General features: G+C 33.1%; 2 protein-coding genes across 2 annotated transcripts; both read right to left on the reverse strand.

Annotated features, from left to right (window-relative positions):
• Nucleotides 1-995: 995 nt before the first annotated feature.
• Nucleotides 996-2,525, reverse strand: LOC116020663 (transcription factor bHLH106-like). Its single transcript, XM_031261150.1, has 2 exons — nt 2,043-2,525; nt 996-1,772 (listed from the first exon to the last, which is right to left on the reverse strand). Exons 1-2 carry the CDS (start codon nt 2,349-2,351, stop codon nt 1,320-1,322), a joined length of 762 nt encoding a protein of 253 aa, XP_031117010.1. The 5' UTR covers nt 2,352-2,525; the 3' UTR covers nt 996-1,319.
• A 5,906-nt stretch (nt 2,526-8,431) lies between these two features.
• On the reverse strand, nt 8,432-11,857 carry LOC116000098 (probable auxin efflux carrier component 1b). Its single transcript, XM_031240124.1, has 6 exons — nt 10,390-11,857; nt 9,712-9,970; nt 9,547-9,632; nt 9,288-9,445; nt 8,936-9,012; nt 8,432-8,834 (listed from the first exon to the last, which is right to left on the reverse strand). The coding sequence occupies exons 1-6, from the start codon at nt 11,483-11,485 to the stop codon at nt 8,768-8,770; spliced, it is 1,743 nt and encodes a 580-aa protein (XP_031095984.1). The 5' UTR covers nt 11,486-11,857; the 3' UTR covers nt 8,432-8,767.
• Between the last annotated feature and the right edge of the window lie 14,368 nt (nt 11,858-26,225).

Genomic DNA, 26,225 nt, shown 5'->3' on the forward strand with positions numbered 1-26,225 from the left:
CCTTTGAAAACTTAAAGAAAGTTCCTTGTTGGGATTACTCTATAAGTATTTTTACAATGAGTAATATTTTCATTGTGCATCCTTGTAGGGAATTTTCTCATAAAATCAAAAATAAAAAAAATTATCAAAATAACATTTTCAATGTGGACAAATGTTACTTAAATACTTAATACCATTCTCAAACTCTATTTTTTCAATTTGATGTGTACACTTAAAAGAATCAATTTCTCAACCACCATTATCCGTTTTAAGTGCCTAGTTTATCAAGTTAAACATCTTATTTGGGAGAACCCAAATCAGTTATACCCCAACCTAAATCAAAAGTAAACTCCACTCAAAACATTAACTCAAAATCCTTAACATGCCATTTTTAACTAATTAAATTTCCAACATATCTCATAGATAATATACTCCGTATTAGATATATATATGTTACGATTTGAAACATGCTAAGGAGTCAAAGATAAAATTAGAATTATATTTAGTAAGACCTCCACAATCGGGGGAATCCCATACAAATTGATCAAGTAGTTGGCTTATTAGTAATCACAAACTATAATGGTTCAAGTTTAATTTTCCATCAAAATTCTATTTTAGTATCTTCTTAATTAGTTTGAGCCGATCAACTATTGATAATCTAAGTTGGATTACATCTTTGTAGTCCTAAACAATCAACTATAGACAACTTAAACTAATTTACTGTAGTCAGTACTTTTGAGTAGCGAGTTAGCCATTGCAAATTTTTTGGTAAATCAAATACTTTAATTTCATAGTACATGGCTCATTCTCTTCTGAATTGACCGATCCGACAGCAATTTAAAACAAGTTTCAACTTTTAGTTCTATCTTAATTACCCCAAATTAAAGTTTTAACAAACAATTCAAATAGATTTAGAGCAACCTGCAACCTGTAACTTAGCACTTACTAGGTATAGCTACGTACTATATATACAACGAACTACAGTTATTCGTACCATGAATCAACAAAGAAAAAAAAAATCAAACAAGTTAATAAGTACATATATAAACCCATAAAGATCAATCATACTACACCCAAAAATTTACACCAATCCATAACATAACAATTCACGCAAGAAGATTTTAAACCTAACAACAATGGTAGATATTTCTTCCGGTACTATCCACCCAATCTTAAAACACCACTATTTATGTACAGAAAAGTCGGACAACAACACTTATACAACGTGTAATATAAATTCACGCCGTCCAATAGTTGCTACAGTTTCTTAAGAAAAAAAATATGCAAATGAAAGTTTGATTTGAATTTGATCATATAAGCCTCCAGTTTGAACGCCTTGATTAATTGATTACTCCATGATCAATCATTCTTCGTCTTTTGGAGCGCTCCCCGCCGGCGCCACACGCCGAACGTTCCACCACGGATTTCAACGCATTTCTGAGAAACAATATGGATTCATCGGCACAGGCGTGATCCTTTAAATCTCCGGCTAAAATGAAAACGTTTCTGATTCTTCCGCCTAGGGTTACCATCTCAGCTCTCAGGGGGCTTAGCCGGAGAGATTTGAGGGTGTGGATTAGGTCAGGGATGAGATCCAACCGGTCTTCACAGCAAAGCGACGCCTTGATCACCAATCTACCGTCGCCGGCGCACTCGTCGTCGCTCGACAGTAGAAGCGTGATCTCGTCGCTCTCCGACGGGATTCCGGTTTCGATCTCTTTCAGTTCCGACGCCTCTTCTTTTAGCTCCCTCACGCGTTCAACCACTTTTGCCAGTAAAGAAGCTTTATCTGTCTGTATGTACAGGAATATAAAGCTAGAGTTTTAATTAATTAAGAAAAAATTCGAAACCCTAATTTTGTGAAAAGTGACACCGACCACTTTAATTTTTCCAAAACCCTTCTTTTTCATTGTTCCAAAAGACAACCTACTTTGACCCGAAATCCCAGACGACAAATCAAAAAAGAAGAATATTAACCTTTGCCACTTCAATTATATTCCTCGTAGCTGTTTAGGTTTAGTCTTCCATAGAAATAAGAAGAAGAAGAAGGATAGAATACGAACCCTAGAGTTGCAGGGAAGAAGGGTTCTGAGGCAATCAAGATGGGAATTGATTCTCTCCCGGCGTCTCCTCTCAGCTTCCCTGTGATTCTTGGAGGCGGCGAGAGCTCGGGCTTCCGGCGTGCTGTCGGAGACTGTTTCCGGCAACTCCGTATGATAAAACCCGGAGCTGCAGAAGCTTTCATGATTAGAGGGCGGCGGGATTTCGTAGGTGGCCGGAAGGCCGCCGCCATTATTTCCAGCTAAGCTACTGCAATAATAGTAATTATTGTTGTAGTAGTCAAAGATTTCCGGCGTGTTTTCCGGCTGCATGTCGATGGTGGATTCTGAAAAGAGAGAAAGAGCTTTCGGTGGAATGGAATGGGAATGTGAGGTGGTGATGATGAGGGTGTAGTACGTATTTGTCTAGGGTTGGCGATATGATATGATGAAGCTAGCTACCATTATTTATTTAGGTCTTTCTTGGTTTGAATATTATAGTGGAGTTTGTGGTGGTCAGTACACATGAAACCCACAATAACATATGCCCAAAATTTCCATTTATTCTTTTGCAATCATTTTCAAAGCATGCACCTGCAACCTAATTTTAGAATATCAATAAATTAATTTTATATTGATGTTATCTTAAGTGGTCCATGCAAATATTTAATATTGACTAGGGTTATACTATACACAGACAAAAAATCAATAATATAATATTTTTCTATTTTTCATCATAACCACTCAATAAGTGAATGAAAATTTATTTTGTTTTGAGTTTCTCTAGCCACATAAATGCTTGTCGGAACATATTTGTAATGGTTGCTGAAATTTTTTTGACAACCATGGCTTAAACCTCATTCTTCTTCTTCTTTATTTATTTAAATATAGATCACTCGTGATTGAAAATTTGGACCACGAGTAATTGGAACTCCATGAGCATGCTCAATGACTTGACAAAAATTTTCAACAACTTTTGTTGATGGTTTTGTACTGTGTTACTACCCACACACTTTCAACTTATGGCCAACAATAATAACGATGAAAGGATTTTTCATATCCAAAAAGGTCATTCTGATCACTTTTCAGTGATAAAATTTTTGGAAGTTTCAAAATTTTCAGCAATAATAGAAAATGTAGTTAACGGATAAAACTTAAAATCCAACTTTAACTTGATCTCTCTATTGTCTCCAAAAACGAAAATTTAGAGAAGGAAATAAATCATATTTTCGTACGAAAGACATAATCTTTCGTTCATCAAATTTCAATCAGATATTTCTTTAATCTTGGTGCATATATATAATATATGCATCACATTTCTAAGAGTTTGTGCATGTAAGTATGTAACCATATCTTACCTACTAGACCTAAGTCTTTGATATACTATTTATTTGACTCACAATATAATGCTGAAATTGCACTAAAAATTAGCTGAATTTAATGAAATCGTCGATAATTTTATTTATTTATTTATACATTGTTTGCTTTGCATACTATATATACACACCCTTTTCAATCTTGTGTTTAAAATAAATTTTCATACTTTTAAAGTTACAATTATATATGTCTTAAAAGGGGTGACCGAGTGGATAAATCATGATTTTCGTATTACAACTTAGAAGGTCACGAATTCATCAATTCATCTTAATGCGTATCTGATCTTATTTAATATATATATATATATATATATATATATATATATATATATATATATATATATATATTTTCAAGTTTCTATCTTTGTTTTCTAAAACAAAATTTATTTATAATTTTTAAATTTGACATTTTGTAAATGGTTATTGAAGGGTTGCATGAAACATAATTTTTATATCAGAGATAACAAAATTTTGATTTTTGTCGAATTAAGTCCATCGCACAACTAGTAGAATTGGAAGGTAGTGAGCCCTGCGGAGTCCATGGCCAAGTGTAGTGCAAGTGTGCAACGTGCTAAAAAATAAGAGTATAGTCATAAGATGATGATTAGTGGGATGTTAGGTCGTAGTCTCCGATCCCTCCTATAAATAGTGACATTATACTGTCTCCATGATACATACAACACATAATAGTCATTAATACCAATAATACATATACTTCTTGACGTCTTTGGCATCTTAAAGTTAGTTTTATTTTGTAATCTAAAGTTAGTTCTCACATTTGTCTAGTTCGGAAAAATATACCTAATTCCAGCAAAAAGCATGAACAATGCGAATAATAATTTCCAAAAAAAAAAAACGAATAATAATATACCTACACTCTGTTTTTCACCCAGTTGGTAGTAGTGCTCACGGGACGTTTGGTTGGAGAGAAGAAATTAGGTGGAAAAGAATTGCAATTTCATGAGAAAAAATAATAAAAGAATAAAATGGGAGTTGAGAGGGAATAAGTAATATAAAGACCAAAATGTCATTGTTGTTGTTGTTGTTGTTGTTATTATTGACAAATTAATTCACAAATTGTTAGAGTTGTTGCATATACAAAATGCAAATTTTGAAGAGTTCTACATATAAAGAATTCAAAGGAACATAGACGAAAATTGTTGTATAGAAACAATGCATATAAAGAATGCAAAATTTGATTAGTTTTTGCATATAAAGATTTAAATGACCATACACAAAGGGAAGTCGAAGAATAATACACGCTATAATTTAGAAGGGAATGCGAAACAACAATTTTAAGTTTTAAAAAAAAGGGAGGGATAATTTTGTTTTCCTAAAATCCATGGGGAAGGGGGGGCATGAGATTCTAATTCATGAAAATGAGGATTAAGTGGGAATGAAATTATTTTTTTGTCTTTCAACCAAACGAAAGAATTTAGTTGCATTTGGAATTAGATGAGAATTAAGTGGGAATGGAATTGTAATTCCCTCCCACCAAACGCCTTTGTCATTGATTTACACAATTTTTAAAGAGAAAATTCTATTTTTAATTATCGATTATTGTAGTATTGTGCATTGTCATTTTTTATTTTTAAATTTTACCTATTACATCCTCAACTTTCATCGATTATATATATTTGATATAATTAGTTATATAGGGATGAGCATCGTCCCCGCACCCGAACTCAACTCCATATACAATAACAACAACAACAACAACAACAACAACAACAACAACAATAATAATAATAATAATAATAAAATCTAGAAGTACATTAATTAATGAATTTGTAATTAAGAAAACAAAACATTAATTAAAACAATATTTTTGGAAAGTAAAATTAGCATTTTTTTTTGTAAACGAACAATAAAATCACTTGCTTCTTGTCTGCACTTACTTAATTGAAATTAGATCCATTTATGCTAATTAATAAGATTTTCTTTTAACAAAGTTAGAAGTAAATGTTTACTCCGGGCCACCAAGTCGTTTAAAAAAAAAGTATAATAACAATGACCTTACCACATATAATTGCAATAAATGGTTTCATTATAGCACTACATTATGTTATATATTTCATTTGAATTATACTCCGTATAATACTATGTATATCTACTGACACCAATACTTTACATCAAATAAGCCACTGAACTACACATAAAAATTCAATTAGGCCATCGAACTAAAAAACAATGCAATTGGGTCCTTGAACTACACGAATTAATGCAATTTCGTCCAAAATGACATGTTTTACCTAATGTGCCAGTTATCTATTTTAAAAATAATATTTTAAATATAATAAATAATTAAAATTGAAAAAAAATTAAGAAAAAAAAAACTACCGACCGGAGATCGTCTCCGGCCGGCCTCGTCTCCATGGCCAGAGCTTCGTCTTCGTCTCCTGCTCCGGCCATGGAGACGACGACCTTCGTCTCCATAGCCAGGAGACGAAGGTTCTCCTGGCCATGGAGACGAAGGTCGGCTTCGTTTCCGGCCAAGGAGACGAAGAGACGATTCGTCTCCATGGCCAGGAGACGAAGGACCTTTCGTCTCCAGCCATGGAGACGAGGCCGGCCGGAGACGCTTTTTTTTAATTATTTTTTTAAATTTTAATTTTAATTTTAATTAATTATTTTATATAAAATTATTTTAAAATATCATTTTTAAAATTGGTAACCGGCACATCAGGTAAAACAAGTCATTTTGGATGAAATTGCATGAATTCGTATAGTTCAGGGACCCAATTGCATTGTTTTTTAGTTCGATGGCCTAATTGCATTTTTGTGTGTAGTTCAGTGGCCAATTTGACCCTTATTCCTTTAAAAAATTTTAGAAAAAAAATTAAATTTGCATTAAGTATATATTGTAGGGGCACTCATAATACACAATATACACACACAAAAATCAAAATTTTAATTTGTTTATTCACTTTTGAATTACACCATATATAAGAGGCATCCATATTAATTAACATTATAATATTTTCTTGTGGTAAAATATAGTGAAAATGTGGGCAGTATAGAAATTTTGATATGATGTGGGCGGTCCATAGTTGATTTTGATAGAGCTGAAAAAGCAAAAAAAAAAAAATTTAAAAAATGAAGTAATTAAAATAAAATAAAATAAAAATCATGAGTGGAAATGATGGATCTTAGATTTTGTGGTGTGGCATGGAGAGTGCTTTACCCAAAAGCATGCAGGAATTTGGATAATTTAAGTGGATCGATGTGGAAAATATTATAATTTGTTTGTACAAAACACTGCAGATAAAGGCTCCATGAGATGTCGGGGACGACCACTCCCACGATCATCATCATCCTATATTACTACTTTATTACCTAGAACCGCAGGAATTAATTATTATGTTTGTTTACAATGCTAATTATTAGGTATGTCTCCCTAATATGAAAACGTTTTTACCTTTACGCAACCTTAAATCACAAGTTTGTTTTTTCATTCAAATCAAATTTGTAATCATAGACTTATATAGTGTGCCAAAAATATAATTTGCTTTTCTAAAATTTACCCGAATAATAATGATAAATTTCTTTCATTATTTAAAAAATATGTATAATAAATTTTTGTAAAGTTTAAATACAAAGTTATAAATACTTGAAAGTCATGTATTATTCTTGCTAACACTCTTTTGGTATAATCTATCCTATAGCATTTTTTGTGTGTAGTTTACTTCTTTTATATAATTTAATTTATAGATTATTATACAAAAGCTTGATTTACTTAGTGTACGCTTTTAAATAGTGATTGTGAGTTTTTTTGTTATCCAAAATAAAATATGAAGTTACATATCCAAAAAATAAATAAAGAAATTATATTTCATTCGTTTATAATTTATTTAAGCTATATATATGTTCATCTCTGATCTCTTTCATTTAGTAAATGTATTATTTGTTCAACTTAACTTGCACGGCTGAAATTTCAATTTTAGAAGGGAAAAAAGATTTCAATTTATGGCCTTTTAGGGCATATTGTACTAGTATAATGTAACATCACATTAAAAAGTGAATATAGTATAAGATATCACATTAAAAAGTGAATATAGTATAAGATAAACTTGGAAGGAGAATGTTGCAAGGCTTGTATTTAATTTTATTTGTACTTAATATATTTTTTTGGGTATACTAATGAATGTTCCAACTACACAATAATTGATGACCGGATAATTCATTGTTACTTTTAGAGAGTAATGAAACATAGTTCACACTATAGTTAATAATAATAATAATAATAATAATAATAATAATAATAATAGTTTATTAATATGTAGTTGGTAGCAATAAAAGGTCTAGGCTCTAGACGTGGCTCTTTAAATGCAAATGGTCACTCCTTTTACTGCCTATACTCTTCAGAAAATTTAATAGTTTTGTACTTTTTTTAAGTGGTAAAGAATTTTGCGATCACTATTTGGAGATATGTATTGAATAAACTCTATTTTTATATATGTAAATTAATACGAAATATAAACTACGTTAGAAAAATCAGGTATGTACAATAAACTTTACTGAAATAGTGTTGATAAGAATTAATTTCAAGACCTTATGGTATGAAAGTCATGTTCTACTCACTCTGTCAATCTTTTTCGAATAATTTTGACTTTTTGTCCAGAGAGGAGCTGAGCTTGAGAAGAACACATGGCATATTTAAATTAGTAAGATCTTTGACAGTATTAATCCAAATATCCGACCCGTCTCACGGATTGAAACCCGTAAGACAATCTCACACAAATTTTTGTCTTACTCGAAAGATGTGTATTACCTACATTTTATTTATGTGTAATTTACAGACCAAACATAAAAAAGTAAACCGCATAAAAAAAAAAAAAAAGCTCCGTGCAACATGTTGAACAAAACTGTGTTAACAATTATCGATTTTTTTTTAATTATTTTATCTTGGAATTGTGCAGTGCAGATAAAAATGCAAGTGGTGTCTACTTTATTTGTACATAGAGATTCTGTTTTAGGTGTGAAGGCGTCCAGTTTCTTTTTGGTCTTCCTTTAGAAAAGGTGGAACACACTAGTATCTGAACTAGAAACAAACTTCACTTTCTCCATTAAAAGGACTAAGCCACAGGGTTTCAGAATAAGAAATTTAAAAAGAAGACACAAAAAAGCAACAAAAAATAATATTCTACTAGCTAGCTACTGCCTGCCCACTTATCATTCTTCCCACTTTGCTACATCATCATCTTCTTCTCTATTTCTGCCATTCTTTCAACATTTGTCTTCTACTTTCTCCTCTCTGGTATCCATAATTCTTCTACTGTTCTGTTAGAGGCCAAAATATGCCCATAAAGATGTGGTCTCATTTATCTCTCTTTTTTCTTTTTTTAGTAGGGTTTTGTTGTTCAACTTCTCTCTTCAAAGTCCCAGCAAGATGTAGTATACCAAAGTGATGGGTAGAGCTACTAACATCCCAAATATCACCCTGCAATGGAGAAAAAACATTGCAGAAACAACATTAAACTGCAGCCAAAGTTGTTAATTATTGGAGCAATGCAGAAACAAGGATGTGACAAAGATCTTTACCCAGTGCTGAGGATATCAGGATGGACATTGTATTCCTTGGCAAACACAAAGGGGACAATACCTTGGGGTAGGGCTGCCTGAAAATCAGACCAAGAAACAAACACAAAAACTCCATAACTTCACAAGATTAATGAAAGCTCTAATTTAATCCAAAATGATGCAATTGTGTATCTGTTGGTTAGAGGCCGGTAAAGGCCAAGTCCAGTACCATGTGGCTAGGGTATTGTTAGGCAGAGACTGGTAAAAGCCAAGCCCAACATCCTGGCTCTCAAAGGAAATAAAGTTGCGACTTAGCTACTAACTATAGCTTTTGGCGTAGTAATAAGCGCTTGATCCTAACAGTATGGTTTACCTGAACAATCGCGATGTGCAGGAGGACGCCTCGAAGGCCAACTGCAATGGAAGCAGCAGCCATGACAGCAGGTCCAGTAATGAACCTTATAGCCATGGAGAAGGAAGCAACTGTTTTCCCACAGGCAATCATTCTAGGCTGCAATGCCATGAATAAACCTGCAATAATAATATTGCAACTTCCAAAGAATTAGATATCACAACTAAATGTGATACATATTTCAGATACCAAATGTGTTAAGTTTTCTTTATGAACATACCAAGACTAAACATTGCCATTCCAAGACCAGCATCCGACAGAATAGCTATCGATTTCGCCACAATCGCAGGCATCTCAACATGCCATCTGCAGACATTGTAAACTAACTATCACGACCTTTATTCAACAAAAACGATATCAAATTCAAGGTCAGTTTGTTGCATACTTGAACGAGATCAAAGACCAAACAATGCCAAAGAGGCTGGAATAAGTATTCGGGTTCCTAATAAGCTTCCGCCACACCATAATCAGAATGAGCTTCGTCATGACACTTGCAGGAGGCATAGCTGTAGGCTTGGCATCTGGAGCAACCTTTGCATTGAGTTCAGTAGTAGAGCTCGAGCCAAGCTTGGATAGCACGGGCCCTTCTCGCTCATTTCCATTCGGGTTTTGCCTCGAATCATCTCTCCCAAATTCATCATAATCTATAGAAAATTACACACCCTTCAATTTGATTGTTAAGTATGCAATAAAATGCCAACATTATGAAGGAAATGTGGGTTACACTCCTAGCTGGAAAATTTGTAGATGTGACAAATCACAAGAGAAGACAAATTAGACCAAAACTTCTGGGACTGTGCATTGTAAGAACATACCAAAAACAAGAAACCTATACTAGGTTAGAGCAATACAAACAAACATATTCACAGGATCAGACAATAATTAAATTATGCAAATATCAGACAACTAAAAAGTTATTCTTTATATATTATATGCTCAACACGCCCTCTCACGTATGCCAGCCGATTTGTTAATAGTTGGACTGAAAATTTATGTTTATATATTATATGCTCAACAAGGAGAAGATAAGCTATAGAGATAACCAAATATAAAGTGTGCAAACCTTTTGGAGGAGCACCAACTGCAAGTTCATGGCCATAGTCACCTTTCCTGAAGACATGAATTCCACCTTCAGAAACTGGAGAACCACCAGAGCTCCAAACAAACATGTGAAGATCTTTGCCACCACTATCAGTCCCATTAGCCTTCTTCTTGGCCGCCGGAGCAGTCATCGGAGAGAATATTCCGGCACTGGCCGGAGCAGGGTACCCAGCATTCCCCTGTGCATAACCCCTTCCAAAACCAATCTCCTCATCGAACCCAGAATTGGACCGCCTAGGGCTCAGATTCGCGTTCTTCCCATTCACCAGGGAGTAAAAATCCGTGTGATTAAAGCTAGAGCCTCTAGGAGTTGGGTTCCTTGAGGACTGGAGAGAGTAAATCTCTGCATTAGAGAGATTTGAAGCTCTGGGTGTGAATGATAGCCCAGAGTTAGGGCCGTGCCTGGAGAATATTTCAGATCTTGAGCTGCATGATTTTCTCACAGTCACATGAAGCCTCCCATCCTCACCAACATCAGCTTGAGTCTCCAAAGGCTCTTTCCCATCTAAAGAGATAATATCAGAGTCAACTTTGAAGGAGATAATGGAGCCTGCATTGTCAGGGAACTGCTCAGCAATCAACAATCTTGCACCTCTGAACTCAAACAAGAAAAGCAGCAAAGTGTACCAAATGATACACTGAAGCACCACAATCTGAACCATGAGAGTCCCAGAGGCATCCCCATACATGCCCTTCAGTAATGGAATCCCCATCACAAGTGTGTTAGGCAGAGTGGAGACAGAGAACAGAGTAATAGACCATTCAAGGGACCCCCTGGAGCTTGTCCATGACCAGATGAGTAAAACCACAAGGACAATGATTTTCTGCAGAGTGTCAGCAGCAATGAACCTGTAGTTCATGGCATATGGATTGTTGGTGGAGATGAAATGAAAAGACAAAAGAGGAACAGCAAAGAGAGCCACAAATCTGTTTATCCCAGAGCACTGCCCTGGAGTGAAGATTTTCCACCATTTCACTGACCCATAGGCCAAAATCATAGCCACATACAGTGGAACCACTGCAGTGAGAACATGGTAAAGATCTGAAACTGTGATCATTTTAATTTCTTCTTCCCCTTCCAATTCTTGCAAGAAATGAAACAAATACAAATGGAAATGAAATTGTTTTCTGTTCCCAAGAAGAAGGAAGAGAAAATCTCTAAGTTTTGTCGCAAAGCTCCAAGCTTTCTTCACGCACGCATTGCATTAAATGGATGCATGAATGTATTGCGAAAACCCAACAACCTCAGCAGCCCTCAAAGTAGAAAGTGGAGTGGATTTTTGGTTGGAAAGGAAGGGAGGGTAGGGACATATATGAGAGAAGTGATGGATGGGAGGGGATATATTTATGGGAGGCAAAGAAATAAGATTGCAAAGCTTTTTTCTGGTCTTTTCATGATGGGGGAAGACACAATCCCCATCTTCACCCTATCACGCGTCAGACACATTTATACATATATGTTTTCTGCAAATATATATACATATCGTACTATCAACATACAGCACTGCTTCAAAGCTGCTTCTCAGTAGACGTTTGAGAGCCTTTGATTCATTATTTTTGTACTTTCATCTTCATTTTTTTTTTCTATTTTAATATTAAATTTGAAATATTTAGTAATAATAAAAGTTAGTATCATTATCTTTCTTTACTTTTCCAACTTTAAAATAAATAATATCAAAATTAAATGGTCAATTATGAAAAAATATCATCCCGAAATCCCGAATATTGATTTTTGAAACTTGAATATATATATTTTTGTGTATATGTGTGGCATATGTGCTACATAGCTTTTAGTAGTTTGTATGAATTCAATAGTCACCCACACCCCCAATAAACTTGTAAACCGTGTGGATGCACTCATCCACCAAATATTTGACCACACCTACCTAAACCCCGCATTAAAGTTTGATAATTAGAGGGATAATGTAATGATCTCTGGATCTCTCTCTCTCTTTTATATATATATATATATATATATATATGATAGATTTTTTTCCCTCTCTCTCTCTTATATATATATATATATATATATATATATATATATATATATATACAAATAGGCCACTGAACTTATCGCTTTTGTGCAATTGGGCCATTGAACTTAAAAAGTGTGCAAGTCAACCATCAAACAAGTAAAATTTGTGCAATTGGACCATTTTTACAAAAAATTTTAATTCAATTTGAGTTAAAACCATTTCAATATTGACTCCCAACTAGTATGGTAGAATAAAATGTCACTCTTAATACATATATGTTAGTAATATAATTGGATTTTACCAAAAAAAATTTGTAAAAATGGTCAAATTGCACAAATTTTGCTTGTTTGATGGTTGAATTGCACACTTTTTAAGTTCAATGGCCTAATTGCACAAAAGCGATAAGTTCAGTGGCCTATTTGACACTTTTTCCTATATTTTTTGATAAAGAAACTTGAAAAAATCTGTGTACTATTGTTTTCATTAAAATAATTTTAATTAATAAATGTTTTCTTGCTATTCCAATTCTGATTTGGGTAAGAGAGTCAATACGAAAATTAATACTTATGCTAAAAAATGTAATAATAATTAAAAATAAATTGTTTGTTATTTATAATGAAAATTAGTTTAATACTTTTAAAACAAAAAAAGTAATATTTAAGGATTGAACGATTACTTATAAGAAAAAAGTGTAATACTAATCGTTTAAATAAATTCATTGTTATTTATATGAGTGAAAGTGTAATATTTATGAGGAAAATGTAATATTTTTAAATTATAATATAATATTAAAGGTTGTAGAGCTACTTAAGAGGAAAATGATACTCCCTCCGTCCCATTTTATGTCTCTGGTTCGGTTAACGAGGCTTGACTGAAGTTATTTTAAATTCAATTTTTCATAATATTATGTTTAGTGCTAATATACGAAATTTATATATTTAGAAACTACACTAAAAATACTATTAAACACAAAAAATCAAATTTAAAAACAAGTAAAAAATACTAAAGCAAATAAACAAAGAAGAAAAAATTAGTTTGACCAATGAATAGTAAGTAGGACAGATAAAATGGGACAGAGGGAGTGATACTTATAAAAAAAATTGATCAATTTCACAGATAAAGTTCTGCATAGTCGTAGTTAGGGGCATTATACCACCCAAAAAGTAAAATGATGGGGAAGTAGTTCAATTTGAAAGGTAGACTAGTCAAATAGTCTATATAGTCAATAAGGCTGAATGGTAAGACGACTCAAAGACAACGAGTTCAAGACCCAAAATGGTTGATACAAGCCGAATAGTGAAAATGTTGAATAGTGGAGTGGTTGTATAGTTAAAAGAAGCGAATCATCCCGTGGTTCCATAGAGTAAGGCTCACGGAAAGTAACATCAACATAATGGTTGATACAAGCCGAATAGTGAAAATGTTGCCTATAAGTCAAACACCCTATTAGTAAAGGTTGTCTAGAAAATTGAATGGAACCAGTAAGCTCAAGTGAAGATACAACATGGTTCAAGATCTAAGAAGTGACCAAGCCACCATCTAGATAGTTAAGCTACAATTCGCACAATCACAATATCAGTGATGTAATTTAGGATATTTTAAATCGTACAATGCTCAAACACAATGTCACCTAGGTACATTTATTAAGGATGGTTTTTCATTTTTGGCTAAGATAAAAAGCAATGCAAAAAAGTCACACTTTCATAAGCTTATGTTAGACAATGGTTGAAAAATATGACATAGACGTATAACCTCACACACAAAAATCACTGGTCATTATCTAATAGACAAAGATTGTCCGTTTGAATTTTGTTTCCTTCCTATGAATAAATTCAAAGAAGTTTATAAATACATCATTTCAAGTTGAAAGAGGTGTTGATCTTTTTCTTCTTCTTTTTTTTTCTTTTTTTTAGATTATAGCATGCAAGAGAATTCAAAGCTTATAAAGTTCAACCTAGTAAACCAATGAGAGATAAAGGCTAAGGCTTCAAGGCCACAAAATCAAGAACATGACTCAGGTTGATTCAAGATCAACTTCTTTGGTTTTCAAACAAACAATCTCCACTTGGAGTAATATATATATATATATATATATATACACACACACACACACACGATTAGTAACAAGTTTGGAACTTGTGAAAATTTTAGAGACTTGTGATCGACATTGTGATCAAAGTACAAGTTTTCACAATTTATATTATGGTGAAAATACTAATGGAACCTCCTAACTCTTTAGATATACTTCTTCTCATGAGCTGAATTCGCATGTCTTTGGCCCCACTATGACAAGTGTCAAAATATCGTCAAAGATGAAGATGGAATTGAAGAGCAACCTCATTTGTTTTGATTTTTTCTTGATTTTTACATGTATATAAAAACCAACCTCAAGTTTTTTTTTAGGGGGTGTTTGGCAAACGACTGATAGCTTATAGCTGATAGCTGGTTGGTTTAGCTAGTAGTTGATGGCTAGTTGCGTAACTGGTTTGACCAGCTGGTTGTATTAGTTGGTTATAAAAAACTGTTTGGTAAATTAGCTGTTTACTAGTAGCTGATTGAATGTAAAATGACATTTAAGGATATGAGTGTATTATATTATTTCAACCTTTAAATATAACAAGAAGATAAAACCCTTATAATAAATAATTATAAAATTTGGATATCATCTATACTTTTTTTTAAGGGCATAAGTTAATTATTTTTGTTTATTTAACTCTTATTAAATTATACGAGTATTCTAAAACAATTTTTATTACGTATTTATTTTCTATTATTATTATTATTATTATTAAAAATAACAAACTCATCACCCGTTTATTATTATTATTATTATTATTATTATTATTATTATTATTATTACTATAAAATAACAAACACACCACCCATTTAAAAGTAAATCACATTGATTTCAATGGATAAAATAGTCAATATACCCATTGTTCCCAACAAGCTAATACAAAAAGCTACATTCATTAGCTTTTCAATTTTCAGCTTATTGGCCCAATAAGCCAAGGCCGATAAGCCATTTACCAAACACTTCAAAATAGCTTATTGGTTGGTCAAACAGCTAAACTTGGTCAAATAAGCTAAATTTTGACTTATAAGCCAATAACCAAACACCCCCTTAATCTGAAAAGACTTCTAAAAAAATTACTAATGGTATTACTCTTACTCTCTTAGAACTAGTGATACAACGAATGTCAGAATACATAAATTTTTTTTTTTTTAACTTGTCGGAAACTTTACAAATTTAGAATGTGATCAGAAATTACTAAAGGATGCATAGTTTAATTTTTATTTTCCTGGTAGATTTGTAACAAAATCATTTCTATTGACTTTTATATGTTTCTTTTTTTTTTTTTGGGAAAAACTTTTATATGTTTTTTTTTCTTCAACCAAATTCGATTCATTAACTACCGAATACATTGTTAAATATAATACCCCCTTTTCTTCTATAAGAATTGTTCCAATTTGTTGTATACATAAAATTTAAGGATAGCATGAATAATAATAAGTGAATAATATTTAAAGATTAACTAAAAGAGAAAAAAAAATATGAGTCACAGTTTGATTGAGACATTGAGTGGAAGAGAAGTTCCTCACTTGTCGGCCCACCTTTTACATTTGAATATGTGTTGGGCCTGTTCTAAACCCAATAAATTGTTGGTAAATAACGACACCCATATTCAGCAATCATTATTGCATGTACCATGATCCACACAGCTCCACACAGCTGTATGGAGCAAAAATAAAAAGTACATTATTTTTGTACTGAAGGTACATTATTTTTGTACTGTAGGTACATTATTTGATAGTAATGTACCTTCAGTACAAAAATAGTACAAAAATAATGTACTTTTTATTTTTGGTCCACAAAGCTGTGTGGACCATGGTCCATGCAATAATTTGCCCATATCCAGCTCATGAAAATTTTAAGATACTATTAGAGGAGGATGCAATAGTTATATCATGGACTCGGGTCTACCTTATAAGGTGGATTCGTCACAATTTACATACTGAATATTTGCAATTCAAATTATAAACATTTAATATGTAAATTGTGAACATTTAATTGTGAATATTTAATATATAAATTATGAACATTTAATATGTAAATTGTTTATTTTAGACTCGGGTTCACTTTGCGAGTCCATGCCAGGAGGATGTAAACATAGAATCGCAATAACAACAAATTATATTGTGGATTAAGATCCACACCTTCCATGATGAATTTATGTACATAAAAAAGAATACTATAAGTATATTAAAATTTAGGTACATAAAAATAACACTAATACTAGTGAATTTATGTTGCTTGTTGGTTTCCGAAATCCTAATAGCCGACTATTACAAGTGAATAACAAATTTTTTAGCGTTGATGCATAAAAGTGGCATGTTGATGTGTTAATTGTAACTTTTAAAAGTTCGATCATGAACTTAATTGACTTTTCGTATAAAGTTCAAAGGCTATTAAATTATTTTTTCTTATTTATATATTATTATGTCTAATACCAAAGATCTTGTGATCTAATGACACCAAATTGTTTTTTTTCAAATATTGACTTATTCTTACCTATTTTTTTCTTTTTTAAATAAAAGCATTTTCCATGAAACATATTCTTCAGAACTCCATCTTTGAAACATATTGTTGAGAACTCCATCTTTAAAATCAAGTAGTTTTTGCTTGTCTTTTTTGGTGTTCTTGGAACTTGTGTCGTGTTCCACGACATTGCCTTAGCAGTTTATAGGGATTTAGGAATTCACTCACATTTGAATTTAAAATTTAATTATAACTCTCAAAAACTGAGAAATTAATAAGAACAAATATAATGTTCAAAGTTAATTTTCAGATAAATTAAAATTAATAATTAATTCCTAAACTGATAACTAACATATCAATTTTTGCTACGTTGTAACATTAAAATGCAGTAAAGGAGATATAAACAACGAATGATTGAAAACAGTAAGACAACACATCCTTTACTAACCCACCCTTATTGTGACTCTGTGAGGAGTAAATGACTCACAACCTCTACTACAGTACTACTACTGCAGTTAGTAGTAAGGGCTCTCTATTCTCATTTAGTTGGAAAAAATAATTTAAAAATTTGGCAAAATCTTGACTTGTCTAGATTGTCAATTTTTAGATGAATATTCAGTGCACTCAAGTCGCGAGTGTACAAGAGTTTGAGCTTTTTGAACTCATTTTGAGATTGATTTACACCCACAGATAGAATCTTTAATATATGATATATACTTCAAACTTTTTAAAAAATTGAATTGTATTTAAACTACTAGTACAAGCCTACCTCTTTTTTCAATATGGACAAATGCTACTTACATCATCCATACTCCATTTTTCTCGATCAACTTAATGAGTATATTTTAATTTGAGTATCGACTTTTCATTCACTCATTAATATTCAGTTTGAGCGTATAATATATTAAAGGAAAATACTATATTAACTATCATTTTCTACTCTCACTTTCAAATTTTTGATATAGACATTTTTCTTAATTAACCCACATGCATGATGAAAATAGTTTATCCTTATTTGTCATATCAGATAAAAGAATTTGAAAGTACATATAGTAGAACTATCTATCAAATTCATAATGTTAACTAGGAAAATACGAAACCACTTTGATTTGATTCAAAGAAAAAGTGGACTCTATTTAAATTTATACCTCAAAATAATCACTTTAAATATCAATTTTAACTAATTTTCCCAACATCAATAGTGATAAAGTATATAGGCACAGTAGTAGTCAAAGTTCGGTCAAATATACTTTATTAATTCAATGGATAAAGAATGGTCCGGTTACCATAACAGTAGATTAGAGGTTCCTGAGCTAAAATGGCTATTTATGAGCAAACAGACAAAAGTCCTTTAATTTTCCTCTCATGTAATGCTGTATATATAGGGTGTCAGGGGGACATATATCGACCTTACGGCATGCGCGCCGCATGGCGGGCATGCATTGGGCTACAGCTTGGCCCTCTGCCTGCGAGACAAATGGAGGAGAATCGAGAGTTAGGGGCTCACCAGCTTGGGCCAAAGGCTCAACGCCCAATCCGACCACCTTGGTCGATCATATGCTCGCTTTCACTCCGGTTCGTGCCTTATTGGATAAATCGGTCAAAGGAGCCGGATAGACCGGTCAACGAAGTGTGGTCAAAGATGTTTGACCGGGGAATTATCCCTATCAAATAGTAAGCAAGTTGTACGTACGTCTTCCCGGGCATGAAAGCATATGTGCACATGTTTATGTCTTGGATTATTGCGGAAATGTGTTGCGCCTTGGAGCATATGTTGCAGCAATCCCCGTTGCATGTAGCCTAGTTCTAGCTCAAATAGATAAGAACATTGGTTTATGTCCTTTAACTTGTTTGTCGCAATACGTATTGGAACGTTGTTGTAGCCGGCCGCCCAATCCAACTTATGGTTTTGCCCATGTGTATTAGTCTGCTTAAAGAAACTAACAACTCTCATGTGACCACCATACTTAATAATCTTAATTATTACTTTTATTAATATCTTTAGAAATGACAGACTAATAAAACACTCTAACCAAAACTTTAACTCATTTATACTTAAGAATTGTATCATATGCTTTGTGAAGAGATAAAGAAGAATGTGGATGTGATTGCGCGAAGACAACCTAGCTAGATAGGTAGCATTTGCTAGGTATAGTGCTAAGAGATTATAGGCAAATTATTTTGTGGACCAGGTCCACCTGGATTCAAAATACACAATTTATATACTGAATATTTACAATTAAATATTTACAATTTACATACTGAATGTTCACAATTTAAAATGTGAACATCCAGTATATAAATTGTGACGGATTTACCTTTCAAGATATAGACCCGGGTCTATGATATAACTATTGGAGATTATATTGTTTGGCTAAGTGGCTTTAATTTGTTTTAATGGGATGACAACAAGTTTGACACTAATATAATGACATAAAGATATGTTAATAAAAAAAAAAAAACTACTAATATAATGACATTATTAACAATTTATAGGGGGGAAACAAGGGAAAAAATATAAATAATTTGTAGATATTAAAAAAAAAAAAGAAGTAAGTGCAATATACAAATTATGAATTATGAATATAAATAATTACACAATATACATTAAAAACATTCAAATTAACGTAGACAACACTATAACTTACTCTGTCACATGATTATAATATAAGTAGTTCACCCAATAAATTTGAAGCATTGCAGCACTCATTTCGCATTAATGGCAAGTCCTTTCGAAGCACAGGAGTTTGTTCCCATGCCATTGAAAGGCAGTTAATGCTCCATCTATTGCACTACGCAGTTAGCTATCACAATAACCTAACCTAGTGGATGTCATTTACATGCTGGACAACATATTTAAATCCTTAAATGCTACCTGCATTCAATATTATATATTGGGGAGAATTCAATTGAAGCATGCTTTCATGTAAAATGTGAAGAATGATATGATCAATTCATATGAGCATATTAAAGGTTGAGAGTTACTGGAAAATTAAACTAGGGAAAAGGGTGTGGGTCGCGTCCATTCCATAAATATTAACTTTATACTTGGTATCAATTCAAAGCCTTCACTATTCACTTTAGGATGATACCAAATATAAGAGTTAAGTGACAATGGACACCTTCGAATTTTTCCAAAATACTATTAAAGTAATTTTATATGGGTAATTTTTTAATTATAAAGTTGATATATTCATAAATAATAATTGAAAATAGAATTATGATACTTGAAACAAATTACACATACATTAGGTGCCAACGACCATGTAGTGTAATGGCATCCCGGTTATCATTCCAAATGGGTAGTCATAGGTTCGACTCGGTGGTGGGGCTTAGACTCTTTAGGCTAAAAATGTTTGAGAAAGTACAGAACATATATTACCTTTTAAAGATGGCTGAAAGTATTTGAAAAACTACAAAACAAATACTAACTTGTAAAAAATCATGAGTATATAAAAAAAAAAAAAAAAAAAACCTACATTAGGTCATAAGTATCTAAATGCAATTAAATAGTTTTTTTTAAATAAATAAATATTGATGTACATATGGAGAAAGGAGGGGAATTGAAGTAGTTGCACCTTACAAGTAATAAAATTACAACCAAACAATTAATGGGGGCCTGTCATCATTTATGATATATGAATATGGTATGGAGTATGGGCACCTTTAGCAGGTCTGGATATTTGAATCACTCACAAAAACATGATATATCTTCCATCATGACATCTTTCAATTTCTTTTTTTAAATGAATACATCATTATTTTTTCAGAGTTTTTTAGCCAGAATGGAACCCTACACTTAATAATTTAAGTCTAGTAGGTGTTGCCACAAGTCCAAGTTTGTTGTTTAATTTTGATAACTTTATATAATTTATTGTACTAATAAATTTCTCACTAATGAAGTATTAATTTTAGAAAAATAAACACAAACCTTTTGATGGGATAATTAAGAGAATTATAATATTAGCTGATTCAACCCGGCAATAACATTTACTTGTTTGATTGAACTCAACATAAAATATCACACATAAAATCTACCTTTTTCTTTTTAGTAAACTACACATGCATATAGTAAACTAATTAATTCAAATTACAAAAACAATATATTAGTTAGGGAGCTACTAGTATTATATATTCTGGTTATGCACGTACACGTGTGTACGTATATATATGCATATACTATACACATGCATTTTTTTTTTAAATTCTAATTAAAGGCCCATAATACAGAGTAGTATTAGTTACTTAAATCTTTAAAGACGTATAATATAAAATAACATATACATGATGAGTTTCATTAATAATTCTAGTAATAATATATGATGACACACATCATATAATTAGCAGCTTAATCTTTTATTTTTACTTTCTGATTTAAAAAAAATTAAATTAATTTGTACATACATAATGAATATTACAGTGGCACAGTAGCATATACAGTTGAGTTCTTGATCATGGATGGTAAATCATGGAGCAAGTTACATGAAAATGAGCTTTAATAATCATCAGTGGAAGTGTGTGATATCCAGTTTTTGTTTGCTTCTGCTAAAATTGGAAATCCAAGTAATTGAATTAAAGAGAAAACAATAGTAAAAAAGTAAAAACAACATTTTAACTTAAATTTGCAAAAGACATTCTAGGCTTCATCTTTGAGTTATCTGGGCTTGCAAGAAATAGAAACATCACCAGCAAGAAACCAGACAAAAATTTACTGTCATATTAATTAATTTATGTTGTTCTTGGAGTGTTATCTTTGTAATATATATGCATAAGAATGAGGGAAGAATAACATACATGTAGGTCTGTATATATATGATGTGGCCATTTTCTTGATGTTACTATGAAACAAAAGATTAGAGGTTTAAGAATGTACAAATTCAAGATTTCTAGCTTGAAGCATTCATACTTGAGCCAAACATCATCATATTATAAGACAAAACATTTTCTAAAGGGGATGGAAAAGAAAGAAGCTAGTAAAATAAGAAACAGAAAAAAGAAAAAGAAAAAGAAAAAAAAAAAAAAGAAATGATGGCATGAATATTTTTTTTGAGAATATGATGGCATGAATATTATCTCTTGATCTGCTACTACTTATCTGTTGTGTAGAGGATTGGGGCCTGTGCGGACTTTCCTCTTGTCAACCCCAAAAATCTCATCATCATCTCCACCGCCCAAATTTTGGTTGTCTTTGTGGGCAGACGATGATCCACGGTGGGATTTGAGAGCCGTCATAACCGCAGCGCCGCCGTTAAATCTGTAGGATTTTCCGTTACTGCCGTCTGCGGCATAATGTGGAGCTTTCAGCTGTAAAAGTAGGAGGAGAAGAAGAGACAAGAAGGCCAAACTCATCTGCTGTGTCTTGCTAAAACACCACCTCATGGCTCTTGTTTCATGGGACTAATATAAGGTTGTTTCTTTCTTTGTCTCCAAGAGAGAAAAATTAAAGATATGTTCACTTTGTGGTGTGGGGGTGGCCTTTTGGGTGCCTTGGAGTTTGAAGAAGGTAGCTCTGATCTGCTGCAAGTCAATTTTAGGGGAGAGTCAATGTGCATAGGTTTTGCTGCCCTCTCTAATTTTTGTAGAAATTTGGGCCTCTGATGTGTAATCTTGGGAAACTTTTCTCTCCGGATTTCAGAGCCTAAACTGCACCCAAAGCTCTCCAATCATGCCCACACACCAAAGGAGACAACTTTAGGTGAAAAGGGGAAAAAATTTATTTATGATATTATATATAAACATTAAACCATACATGTGTTTGTCATTTAAAATTTAAGAACCCTTATACAAGTAAACATAATTAATGTATTTGATAGTATATAACTAAAATTCACTGTTAAATACTGAGCGTACATATAAAGGTAACGGGTAATGTTTTCTTAATATTTGTTAATAAATTTTGGGTCATGTGAGATCAATCATGTCTCATGTCCTTGGTCTTTTGTAGGTGAGTAGCTAATTAAGGTTGTTGCTTACTAGGCTATCTAGTAGTGCGTCCAATGTCTCTCATGCTTCAAAAGTTTCCCAATACATTTTCCTGGGAAAGTTACCCAGGAAGATTGACCTTTTGGCCTAAAGCTGCAGTAATTGCACAAAATGACTTTTCACAGTAACAAATTTAGTATAAAAATAAAGCAAAAAATACTGATTTTTTTTTTAATTTTTATTTTACAATGCACAGTAAGTATACATCACTCAAAGTCTTTAAAGCTAAGCACAAGCAATCAATTGGTCAAAAAAGAAGGAATTGAAAACCACAGCAATAATTACATTAGTTGCCCAGATTTCTAATCAATGTGATAGCTCTTGCCTCCCTCTTAACTTCACCAATCTTTTTTATTTTTGGGTGGGGAGGGACTACCGCCACTATTCAAGAACGAAATGACCATAATAAGGTAAATCAGAATAAATTGTTTAAGGGTGTGTATTGGGTAAATTCCACTACTATGTGATTCTATGTGACAAAGGGTTACAAGGAGGTAAATTAGGTTGTTTTGTTGATAATTGACCGGTTCAAACAAGAAGGTTAATAAGTCAATCTCACCTGAAGTCAAACTTGAAATATTGTGGTTACTAAGCCAACAACTCAGACAACTTAACTGGGGTGGCCACCACAAATATTTTTCTCATTATGAAGGTTGTATTTGAAATGTATATATATAATATGAACAAATCCTTATGTCTTCACAAAATATAATTCATTTATGATCTAAAACATTTTAAAACGACAAGTTTTACTTTTAATAAGTAATCTGGAGCCTTTCAAAAGTGAAATATGCTAAAGTGTTTGAGTGTAACTTTTTATACTCCACAAGTACATAAGATTTATCTTGCCAAAAATAATGCCATATGTATATTTATGACTTAATTTTCTCCAGCTAAGAAGCACTGCTTCAAAGTTCACCATGCTCTTTTCTCAATAGAGTGAATATAATGCAGGTAGCTAGGCTAGATTGATTGCCATACATATACATGCATGTGTGACCAATAATTTCCATCTTCTTAGAAAGCTATAACCAAAGGGACCAGAAAAGAGAAAGCAAAAACATATCTTCTTCAACAATTTTTTTTGGAATAAGAACTTCAACTGTTGCATGTGATGAGGCTGCAGTGTGACAGTCCCAAAAAAAAAAACTCATATAACTATATAAATTAAATATGAAATCAGTTTTTAGAGAAAACACACATGAGTCAACTAAGAACTACACATTGAGAATGTTAATTGGTCTCCTTAAGGTAGTTGCATTCTCCAAGTTCAAACCTGTAAACCCAAAATCACTAGCTAATTAAACTAGAAGAGATGCATACTATTTCATTCACAAACAAATAAATTAAAGTTAGATGCAACTCCAATCAAATTGGTTAAGTTGTTGACTTGGCAACAACAAGATTCAAAGTTCGACTTTTAATGAGAGCGATTATAATTGCCTTTACCCGCTAGCGGGCTTGGCCCTGGGCAAGGATAGACTGGGCCCTTGCCCAAGGCCCATGACTGAAAGAGGCCCCCCAATACCTTTATATATATGCAGTGTTACAAAAATGTAATCGACACCTAGCATATCACCAATGCTGACTAGCTGCCTCGACACCTAGCATATCACCAATGCTGACTAGGCTGCCTAGGCACTGGCTAGACCGTCCCCTTTTTTTTTTTTAAAAAAAAAAGGGGAAAAGTGTCAAATTAGTCCCCTAAGTCAACTGGATAGTGCAATTAGGTCCCCTAAGTGAAAAAAGCTTCATTAAGTCCCCTAAACCTGTAAAATTGTTCAATTAAGTCCACTTTCTGACAACAACAAGATTCAAAGTTCGACTTTTAATGAGAGCGATTATAATTGCTTTACCCGCTAGCGGCTTGGCCCTGGCAAGGATAGACTGGGCCTTGCCCAAGGCCCATGACTGAAAGAGGCCCCAATACCTTTATATATATGCAGTGTTACAAAAATGTAATCGCACCTAGCATATCACCAATGCTGACTAGCTGCCTCGACACCTAGCATATCACCAATGCTGACTAGGCTGCCTAGGCACTGGCTAGACCGTCCCCTTTTTTTTTTTTAAAAAAAAAGGGGAAAAAGTGTCAAATTAGTCCCCTAAGTCAACTGGATAGTGCAATTAGGTCCCCTAAGTGAAAAAAGCTTCATTAAGTCCCCTAAACCTGTAAAATTGTTCAATTAAGTCCACTTTTACTTATTTAGCAGGTTAAATCTCTGTGGGGTTGACACATGTCTTTTTATTTTATTTTTAAACAAATTTATTTATTTATTTATTAAAAATTAAAAATATTATAAATAAAAAAAAAACAGAAACGAGGGGGAGGACGAAGGCTGCCATCGTCGCAACCACCACACCGCCGGCACCCTTCACGTCTCTCTCGCGCATGGAAGCAACCACCGGCCACCATGAACCTCCGTCTGTCACTCTCTCCCGAGCATCTCACCTTCACCTTCTTCTCTCCGCCCTCAGCCTCTCCGCTCTTCTTCCCGTCGACGGTAGAAGTGGCCGTGACCAGCAGCGACGACGACGAACAGCACCGGCGGTGACCAGCAGCGACGGTGACACAACTACAATCTCCAACGAAACAGCAGATCCAGTGGGTCCTCTTCCTTCCTCGACGACGAACAGCACCAGCAGCAAGGACTTCGGCGATATAGTGGAAGGCGACCTCCGGCGTAGGTGTGTAGCAGCCTTCGTCCTCCCCCTCCTCGCTTGAGTGCGGAGCTTGGCAGCAACAGATCAGACGAGGCAGCAGTTCCTCTCGACGGTGAACAACGGCGGCGACCTCTAGTTCTCCTTCGGAGAGTAGCGGCAGCAAGCGGTGTGGTTGGCGGTGTTGCGACGAGGGCAGTGGTTGCCGGCGGTGTGGTGGTTGCGACGATGACAGCCTTCGTCCTCCCCCTCGTTTCTGTTTTTTTTTTTTTAATAATATTTTTAATTTTTAATAAATAAATAAATTTGTTTAAAAATAATATAAAAAGACACTTGTCAACACCACAGAGATTTAACCTACTAAATAAGTAAAAGTGGACTTAATTGAACAATTTTACAGGTTTAGGGGACTTGAATGAAACTTTTTTCACTTAGGGGACCTAATTGCACTATCCAGTTGACTTAGGGGACTAATTTGACACTTTTTCCAAAAAAAAGAGTTATTTCACTCCAAACAACATTATTTTGAGGTAAATAACCCTATATTGTTCAAATTCTAGATATATTTAGGTTAATATTTTAATATTAACTATTAAAATATTAAATAGTTTATAATTATTAAGTCTTTAAAAATTTAAA

This window comes from Ipomoea triloba, chromosome 1 (assembly GCF_003576645.1).
Source record: "Ipomoea triloba cultivar NCNSP0323 chromosome 1, ASM357664v1".
NCBI lineage: Eukaryota > Viridiplantae > Streptophyta > Magnoliopsida > Solanales > Convolvulaceae > Ipomoea > Ipomoea triloba.

Excerpts from the sequence above, each read along its gene's own strand:
- LOC116020663 (XM_031261150.1), bottom strand. The coding sequence starts at position 2,351 with ATGCAGCCGGAAAACACGCCGGAAATCTTTGACTACTACAACAATAAT. Across the intron at positions 1,773-2,042 it reads TTCTTCCCTGCAACTCTAGG|ACAGATAAAGCTTCTTTACT; the intron begins GTTCGTATTCTA and ends CTGTACATACAG.
- LOC116000098 (XM_031240124.1), bottom strand. The coding sequence starts at position 11,485 with ATGATCACAGTTTCAGATCTTTACCATGTTCTCACTGCAGTGGTTCCA. Across the intron at positions 9,446-9,546 it reads AATGGCAATGTTTAGTCTTG|GTTTATTCATGGCATTGCAG; the intron begins GTATGTTCATAA and ends TTATTATTGCAG. Across the intron at positions 8,835-8,935 it reads CCTGATATCCTCAGCACTGG|GGTGATATTTGGGATGTTAG; the intron begins GTAAAGATCTTT and ends TCTCCATTGCAG.